Here is a 9,670-nt window from a genome sequence, read left to right as displayed (position 1 = left end):
GAAAGACCCACAAACAAGCAAGACCTGAAGGCTGCGGCTGTAAAGGCCTGGCAAAGCATTAAGAAGGAGGAAACCCAGCGTTTGGTGATGTCCATGGGTTCCAGACTTAAGGCAGTGATTGCCTCCAAAGGATTCGCAACAAAATATTGAAAATAAAATTTTTTTTTTTGGGTTTGGTTTATTTGTCCAATTACTTTTGACCTCCTAAAATGTGGAGTGTTTGTAAAGAAATGTGTACAATTCCTACAATTTCTATCAGATATTTTTGTTCAAACCTTCAAATTAAACGTTACAATCTGCACTTGAATTCTGTTGTAGAGATTTCATTTCAAATCCAATGTGGTGGCATGCAGAGCCCAACTCGCGAAAATTGTGTCACTGTCCAAATATTTCTGGACCTAACTGTATATATAAATAAAAAAAAAAAAATAAAAGCAGCATTGAAAACGGACGATGAGTATTATTTCAACACACTTGCCGACCGTGTACTGCACTTTCCATGTCTCAGACAATCCTTTAAAGGGAATCGTCACCAGGTTTTTGCCATCCGATCTGGGAGAAGCAAAACATAGCAGCAGAGATCCTGATTCCAGTGATATGTCACTTACTGGGCTGCATGTTGCAATTTCAATAAAGTCAGCAGGATATCATCACTGGAGGTCTAGTAAACCTACTGCCATGCCATATCCATGAGGTCTATATAAGCCCAAACCCCACCACTGATTGGCAGCTTTCTGCTTATGCACAGCATTCACAGAAAGCCTAGAATCAGTGTTGTGAACGTGGTCATGTAGAGCTCAGTATTCAGAGAACTGATAAATCTGCAGCAGATAGAACAGTGGTTTTATCGAAACTGCAACAAGCAGCCCAGTAAGTGACATCATTGGAATCAGGGGCTCTGCTCCTACATCATGCTGCTCTCAGAATAGGTAGCAGAATGCTGATGACAGATTCCCTTTAATAAATATGTTTAAAAGGTATGAGGCATGCCCACTTCCAGTATGCAACACCCATTTTCCATAACATTTTTCAAAAGTGATGAGTGGCGGTGAAAAGTAGCACATTTTTTAAACATAAGGGGCCAACTCATGAAGAGCTGCAAAAGTAAACAAATTAAAAGCATCTAAGAAGTGGCACTGGCCTCGCTACACGTCTTACTCTAGTCAGAGACCCAATTGCACCCGCCCCCACCCCATTCTGCCACAGCTGGCCGAGACTAGCAAGAGAACAAAGTCGCAACATATTACGTCGTGTTGCTCAACAATGCTGCAACTTTTCAAAGCATTTTAAGACATAATTCTGGTGATGACCGGAGGCAATGATTTTGAACTTGGCTTATGCTGAGAACAAAGATAATTGTAAGACCTTGTGTTGCTAAATATCTGAAATATCTTTGCTTGCTGTCCTTGAAGAAATCTCATATTGACCATGTCCAAACGACAAGCTCTTCCATAATAAGCCATGCCATTGTGTACGCAGCACATCATCAAGGCAAGGTGTATACTCCGAATGTGGAGAGGAATGTTGTCATTCACTGGCAGCAAGTAGAGATCTTTAAAACAAAGGGGGCTTCATTCCCTTTTACAATAATTAAGCTTCATGTACATAAAACTGGAAATTAAATTTGGGGGCTCCAGTGCATAGCTGCGCAGGCAAAGTGGGGGGCTAAGAAATAAAATCATCTAAAGACAATTACAAATCTGTACATAGATCACATCTATAGCTATACTGTACATCTGTTCAGAAAGGTCACTTGGTTTTTGGTTCCACATAAAATTTGACTCCGTCGCGGACGTTATACGAATGTAAAGCTCGTGTGCTGAACTTCATTTCTTCTGGCCCGAAAGGGGCCTCATGGTCCAAGTAATAAAGTCGCATGTTGTTTGTGGACAATTGCACCACAGTCTTAAGTTGCTTCTTAAATTCGGCCACGGTCTGATCAAGGCGGACGCTTATTTTTTGGACTGTCTCCTCGAAGTGAATGTCCACACTAGCTTGGTTCTGGGGCCGAAGGTCAACCTCAGCCAGTGGTTCCAACTTACCATATTTCCTTACCAACTCTTGATATCTAGAGGAAGACAAAGTGAGAGACAATCTTAGTGTATTTTACTTACTGAAGATTAGATCAAGTTTCATTTCATTTCATACCAAGGGTGTTGGCACCCTTGAAATTGTTCCAGAAGAATGAAGTATTTTTCCAAGAAAATTGTTGCAATTACACATTTTGTTATACACAAGCCCTCCTACTCTTCACTTATTACCTGTATTAATTGCACCTGTTTGATCTTGTTACCTATATAAAAAGACAACTGTCCACACACTCAATCACACCCTCCACCATGACAAAGACCAAGGAGCTGTCTAATGAGAAGGACAAAATTGTAGACCTGCACAAGGCTGGGATGAGCTACATAATAATTGGCAAGCAGCTTGGTGAGAAGGCAACAACTGTTGGCACAATTATTAGAAAATGGAAGAAACATAAGGTGACTGTCAATCTTACTCTGTCTGAGGCTCTATGCAAGATTTCGCCACGTGGGGTAAGGATGATTCTGATAAAGGTCAGGCATTAGAAATAACACCAAAAATGTACTCAAGGTACAAGAGGTATAGGAGTAGAACAAAACCAAAAAAACCTCTAAAAACAATTATTTATTTGTATGTAGCTAAAATCCCAAGGAAACATACCAAACAGACAACATATAACACAGTGGTGTGTAAGGTCTACACCACAGTAACTCGTGGAACATAAAGCAAAAGGGGTAACAGAGTGATAGCCCGTAATAATCAGGCCATGGGTAGTCAACATAGCTCATAGGACAAAGACCTTTCCCTAGACTTATCCCCTGCCTGACAACGGAGGTATGGTCACCATAAGTTGTGCAGCGACCCCATTCCTCAGTGGCTGTCCCTGTTATACTCTTTACTGCCACTAGTTGTGTACCGTCTACCAAACCTCACAGACTACAAGCACAAAAACACTGATTTAGACACATTCCAGGCAAAAATAGATAAAGATACAGTATATCTGCTACTATTAACTGTGTGTGCATGCAATGTAATAATCCACCATATATACTGAGCAGGGTAAAACCAATCATTAGATAGATAATGGTGGAAACAATTGTGACCCTAATAGATGGTGACCTTGGATATAGATCAACAGTCAGGCAAGCACTCCTAAAAAGATATTTACAGGCCAGCCAACATAGGTTAATTAACCCACCTAGGACCAGTTGTACAAAAATCCATTATTCACACAGATAGGAAAAAAATGGCCCTTTAAGGGATACTTAGCGTGCAGATGTTACTAACACTATGTATCTGCCAAGCCTAAAAGGTCCCCACTGTATCCATGAAAGTTCCCCCAGCAGGGGAAAGTATCGTGCCTTGTGTCCTACAAGAAACTTATGTATTGACATTCCGGGCACGCTGTCTATATTACAAGAGGGCCTTATACAGGTGGCCCCTTATGTGGGACTTTTTTTTTTTAGTCCTCTGATCCCTGAGGAGCCCCGAAGGAGATGGGAAACGCGTCAGGACTTTCATGAATACAGTGGGGACATTTGGGCTTGGCAGATACACCGTCTTAGTAACATCTGCACACTAAGTATCCCTTAAAGGGCCATTTTTTCCTATCTGTGCGATTAATGGATTTTTGTACAACTAGTCCTAGGTGGGTTAACCTATTTTGGCTGGCCTGTAAATATTTTTTTAGGGATGCTGGCCTGACTGTTGATCTATAGCCAAGGTCCCCATCTATTAGGGTCACAATCGTTTCCACCATTATCTATCTAATGATTGGTTGTTCTGATCAGTACATATGGTGGATCATTACATTGCATGTACACACAGTTAACAGTGGCAGATACTGTATATCTATCTATTTTTGCCTGGAATGTGTCTACATGAGTGTTTTTGTTCTTGCACTCTGAGGTTTGGTGGAGGGTATACAACTAGTGGCAGTATAGAGTGTAACAGGGACAGCCGCCGAGGAACGGTCGCACCGTACAAATTAGGATGACTATACCTAGTAGTATAGTATAGGCAAAGGTCCTTGTCCTTTGAGCTACATTGGCTACCCATGTCCTCATTATTAAGGGCTATCACTCTCTGTTACCCCTATTGCTTTATATTCTACGAGTTACCCTGGTGTAGACCTTGCACACCACTGTCTTGTAATGTTGTCTGTTTGAAAGGTCAGGAATCAGCCAAGAACTACACAGGAGGACCTGGTCAATAACCTGAAGAGAGCTGGGACCACAGTCTCAAAGATTACCATTAGTAATACACTATGCTGTCATGGATTAAAATCCTGCAGAGCACACAAGGTCCCCATGCTCTCATCAGCACATGTCCAAGCCTGTTTGAAGTTTGCCAATGACCATCTAGATGATCCAGAGGAAACATGGGAGAAAGACATGTGGTCAGATGAGACCAAAATATAACTTTTTGGTATCAACACAACTCGCCGTGTTTGGAAAAAGAAGGAGTATAACCCCAAGAACATTGTCCCAACTGTGAAGCATGGGGGAGGAAACATCATACTTTGGGGTTGCTTTTTTGTAAAGCGGACAGGATGACTGCACCGTATTAAAGGGAGGATGGATGGGATGATGTATCGAGATTTTGACCAACAACCTCCTTCCCTCAGTAAGAGCATTAAAGGTGGATTATGGCTGGATCTTCCAGCATGACAATGACCCGAAACACACAGCCAGGGTAACTAAAGAGTGGCTCCGTAAGAAGCATTTCAAGGTCCTGGAGTGCCAAAGTAAGGAACCAAAGGGGCTAAGTAGAACTGTATGTACCCAAAGTGATAACAATAAAGCTACAGCTCTCCCCATTAAATAGGTCCTCATACACCAAATATAAATAAGTGAGGGAAATACAAGTTTTTATTTTGGAAATTTAGTAGAAGTTAAAGAAAACGATATAAATTTGGTATTGCCGTATTTGTACGGATCCACAGATTAGAGGTAATGTTATATTGATCCATTTAAGACATTCATGAACCTGTAAATGAATCCAACTCTATGAACGTTCAGCCCATCAGCACCTACATGGCAGCCGGGAGGCCGGTGTAGTAATAGAGCCGCAACAGATGCAATGGCCGTTTTTATGTGGTTCCTTAAAATATAATGTAAAAGGTCTTTTAACACTTGAAGGTAAAGCTTCATGTTGAAAGACAGTTGGACATGTCTGTGACCTATATGGGTCAGAAAATGCCATGACTTTATGTACTCGGTGGGGTTCCTACACGAATGCTGAGAATGAGGTGGTGGTGCTCCGGGCCACCCATTGTACAGGGACTATTTTTTTGGGGACTTCCACATGACAATGATATATAAAGTATATTTTTTGGTCTCTTTAAACTGAAATAACTTGAGGGTACTGGGTAAGATTTCCAGCATTAATCCTACTCTGAAACTTCACAGTAAGTTTTACCGTGAAGCGGACACAAATGTGAGGGATCCGGCACCGTGTAAGCCAGTAACATGAGGATTCACAGGGGAGAATGACCCAGCCAGTTGCAACCCGAGATGTAGGCAGTTTGGAATAGCACACTGGTTCTATGAACTGGAAAGACTCAGCCATTAATCACTGCACAAGACCTATTGCTGTCTCTTTTTCACATTGCACAGATGGAGAGCCATGGACAAAGAGCTCATTGACAGCGGGGAGCTTGGACTCTGCACCGAGTCTCAGGGACTGCAGTAGCTGCTACCTGCTGCTTTTAAGTGATGTCTGTTTTATGAAACAAACAGTGACGAAAAGATGAATCGTTATTTCAGCATCTCTGGGATATTGCCTATGCTACTAGGCTGGGGCTTCATGGAGACTTTGGTCAGGTGACAATAAGCCCACAAAGTTGCGCTGATAAATCAGAACTATTATGCTGTGGTTCTGCATATTAAAACGGGACCACATGCACCATCACCGGGCGATTTAGGAGGAAATCAGCAATATCAGTGTTAGGGAAATTCACAAATACATTTCATGACAATAAAACAAAAAAGTAATAATATAATAATAAATATATGTGCAATGTTAAAGTGAACCTGCCAGGTGAAAAATGCTATTAACCTGTGGATATTAGGTTACTCTGCAGGTTAACAGCATTCTGAACCTGTCCAGCAGTGGCGCATCGAGCCCTGCTGCTGGGAGGAAATGAACTTTAATCCCCCTGGAAGCTTTTGGGTTGGAGTTATGGGGTTGGCGTTGACGTGGATTCAGTCACTCTTGTGCATGAAGAGCGGTAGGTGTATCTACCTCCCCACACAGACTGACAGCCAGATCAAATACTATGCGGCTGTCAGTCAGTGTGGGGCACGATTATAGCTGCTGCTCTCCATACACAGAGAGGTGACTGAACCTGCTCCGGCGCCACCCCCGTGAGTGAAACCTGAATGCTGCCCGGAGGATTAAAGTTCATTTCCTCCCAGCAGCAGAATCAATATGCAGGTGTCAGAAAGATTCAGATCGCTATTCACCTGTAGATTAAGCCCATATCTGCAGATAATAGCATTTTTGCACGTAACCAGGAGGCCTTTAAATTGTTTTTGTGCAAAATATATATACAGTATATATATTATATCTATATATCTACACACACACACATATATTTATAATTTCTTTTTTATTATTGCTAGCAGAAGTAATAAAAAATACAAGTAAAATGAGCAAAACAGTAAAAAATCTTAAGAATATTAGTAATTCAATATGATTATTTTATCCGTATTAATATTAACACTATTACTACACCAACTATTAATAATGAAATAATAAAATTATGATATATTGTTTCTTTTTTAGTAGTAATATAATATTAATACTTTTGTAACAATAAAAATAATATGAGTGTATTATAAAATATTATTACTACTAATACTATCAGAACAATAAAAGGGCAGAGGTTGTCACATAATATATGAATGTGAAGGACAGGCATAAGCTTCCTAATACTACATGGCTCTTTAAAAGGGAAGTTGCATTCTACACTACAGGGGTTAAATAAATTAGTAAAAATGGCATCACTGCTAAGAGATGAGACCCCCAACAACAAAGATAGGAAATGTTGCCAGATGGCTAATGCTGAATCATCAGGGGAAAGAACGGGGCAGTAGGGTTTCACTTCCAGCGCCGTTAGCGACATCGCAGCGTGTGACACCAAGGAGCGACGATCAACGAGCGCAAAAACGTGAAAAATCGTTGCTCGTTGACATGTCGCTCCTTTTCCAAATATCGTTGCTGCTGCAGGTACGATGTTGTTCGTAGTTCCTGCGGCACCACAGATTGTTGCTATTGGACGGCTGCCGTGTGACGTCGCTGTGACGCTGCACGGACCGCCCCCTTAGAAAGGAGGCGGTTTGCCGGCAACAGCAACGTCGCAGGGCAGGTAAGTCCGTGTGACGGGTGTTAGCGATGTTGTGCGCCACGGGCAGTGATTTGCCCATGTCGCACAACCGACGGGGGGCGGGTACGCTTGCTAGCGATATCGGTACCAATATCGCAGCGTGAAAAAGTACCCTTAAGACAGTTTCTGTGCATAAAAGGCCTTTTTTTTCCCCAAATATTGTTCACAAATTTGTCTAAGGGTATGTGTGCACCTGTAGATTTGTTTCTCCAGTGAAAAACGTACCCTCTGGCAGAAAAAACGCAACAAAAATGCATGTGTTTTTTACCACATTTTTACCCCTGCGTTTTTTTTTTTTTTTACATTAGACAATGGCAAAACGCAGAGAAAAAAACCGCAGAAATAAAGTGACATACTGCTTCTTTTTGCTGCAGAAAATCTGCAGCAAAACCTGTAAGGAGGAAAAAAACAACCAAAAACACCTCTCCAAAATACCAAGCGCCATTTAACTTGAGCAATTGCCCCCTCAAGTCAGTTACGATGACGAACTGCAGTCAGGTGGAGACCCCGATGAGGATGACGAGCAGTAGATGAGCTTCACTGAGATGGTTTCTGAGTTAGGCAAATCGATTGTTGCAGCCGCTGTCTGGGTGGCCAGCCTCTTATGATCTTGCAGGTGAAGATGCTGGATGTGTGGATGTAGAGGTCCTGGGGTGGTGTGGTTACACGTGGTTTGTGGTTGTGAGGACAGTTGGATGTCCTGCCAAATTCTATAAAACGCCTCTGGAGACGGCTTATAGTAGAGAAATGAACATTCAATTCACAGGTAACATCTGTGGTGGACATTCCTGCAGTCAGCATGCCAATTCCATGCTCCCTCAAAACTAGAGACATCTGTGGTATTGTGCTGTGTGATAAAACTGCACATTTTAGAGTGGCCTTTTATTGTGGCCAGCCTAAGGCACACCTGTGCAATAATCGTGCGGTCTAATCAAATCTAACACAGATTTAGACAAATTTGTGAACAATATTTGAGAATAAAAGGCCTTTTATGCACATAGAAAAGTCTTAGATCTTTGAGTTCAGGTCAATGCCCACTGTGCCTCTTTTGTGCACAGCATAAACTGACATGCGGCTCTTCAAGTCACAGTATATCAATGTATTCTTATGGAGATTATTGCGTTATCAGCATGACAACACAGCGAAAATACACTGGGCCCAGAATCCTGACCGTGCACACAGACACTGCGCGTTCTGCCGCAGAAAACACTAGTGTCTTCGCAAAAGGAAAGGAGCTGCATCTAGAAAGCAGCAACTCCTGATTGTGAGCACATCCCCTTAATGTTCCATTACATCTTCCTGAGACAAACAGTATACTTTTTTTTGTAACCAGAGCTCTTATGCAGACCTCCTACTCTGCAAACGTAGCATAATGATGAAATCACACTCCCTTCTATCTTTTTTTTGCTATGTTACCAAAAATATAAAGTTCATACAGCTGGCAACAGGATTGCAGCAATACAAATATACAGCGGATGAAGTAAAGGATTGCAGCAATACAAATATACAGCGGGTGAAGTAAAGGGTGCTTTACACGCTGCGACATCGCTAGCGATAGCACCCGCCCCCGTCGTTCGTGCAACATTTGGTGATCGCTGCCGTAGTGAACATTATCGATATGGCAGTGTCACACGCACATACCTTTTCAGTGATGTCGCCATGGGCGCCGAACAATCCCTCCTTCAAGGGGAGGTGCGTTCGACGTCATAGCGACGTCACTAAGCGGCCGCCCAATAGCAGAGGAGGGGTGGAGATGATCGGCCGGAACGCGCCGCCCACCTCCTTCCTTCCTCATTGCCGGTGGATGCAGGTAATGAGATGTTCGTTGCTCCTGCAGTGTCACACATAGCGATGTGTGACGCGGCAGGAACGACGAACAAACAGCAGCATGCACCACCAACATATTATGAACAGAAGCGACGTGTCAACGATCAACGATTTTTGACGTTTTTGCGATCGTTGATCATCGCCCCTTGGTGTCACATGCTGCGATGTCGCTAACGGCGCCGGATGTGCGTCACTAACTACGTGACCCCACGATATATCGTTAGCGATATCGCAGCGTGTAAAGCACCCTTAAGTATTGAAAAAGTCACCAATTTTCTAAGTAATTATATTTTTCATGGTGCTATTGACATGAATTTCTCACCAGATGTCAGTAACAAACTATCCAATCCACACAGGCAAAGAAATAAAACCATAAACTTAGTGATGTGTAATAATGAAAAATGAGAGGGAAAAATGATTGAACAC

General features: G+C 42.3%; 1 protein-coding gene across 1 annotated transcript in view; it reads right to left on the bottom strand.

Moving 5' to 3' along the window:
• Positions 1 to 280: 280 nt before the first annotated feature.
• Positions 281 to 9,670, bottom strand: part of TBCEL (tubulin folding cofactor E like) — a 131,098-nt gene continuing 121,708 nt past the window's right edge. Inside the window, exon 9 of the mRNA XM_075327631.1 lies at positions 281 to 2,068. Within this exon, the coding sequence (XP_075183746.1) occupies positions 1,750 to 2,068 (319 nt within the window). The 3' untranslated portion in view covers positions 281 to 1,749. The remainder of the gene's footprint in view (positions 2,069 to 9,670) is intronic.

The sequence above is a fragment of the Anomaloglossus baeobatrachus genome, chromosome 11 (assembly GCF_048569485.1).
Source record: "Anomaloglossus baeobatrachus isolate aAnoBae1 chromosome 11, aAnoBae1.hap1, whole genome shotgun sequence".
Taxonomy (NCBI): Eukaryota; Metazoa; Chordata; class Amphibia; order Anura; family Aromobatidae; genus Anomaloglossus; species Anomaloglossus baeobatrachus.
The sequence above is the reverse complement of the archived record's forward strand: the minus strand, read 5'-3'. Positions and strand labels throughout refer to the sequence as shown.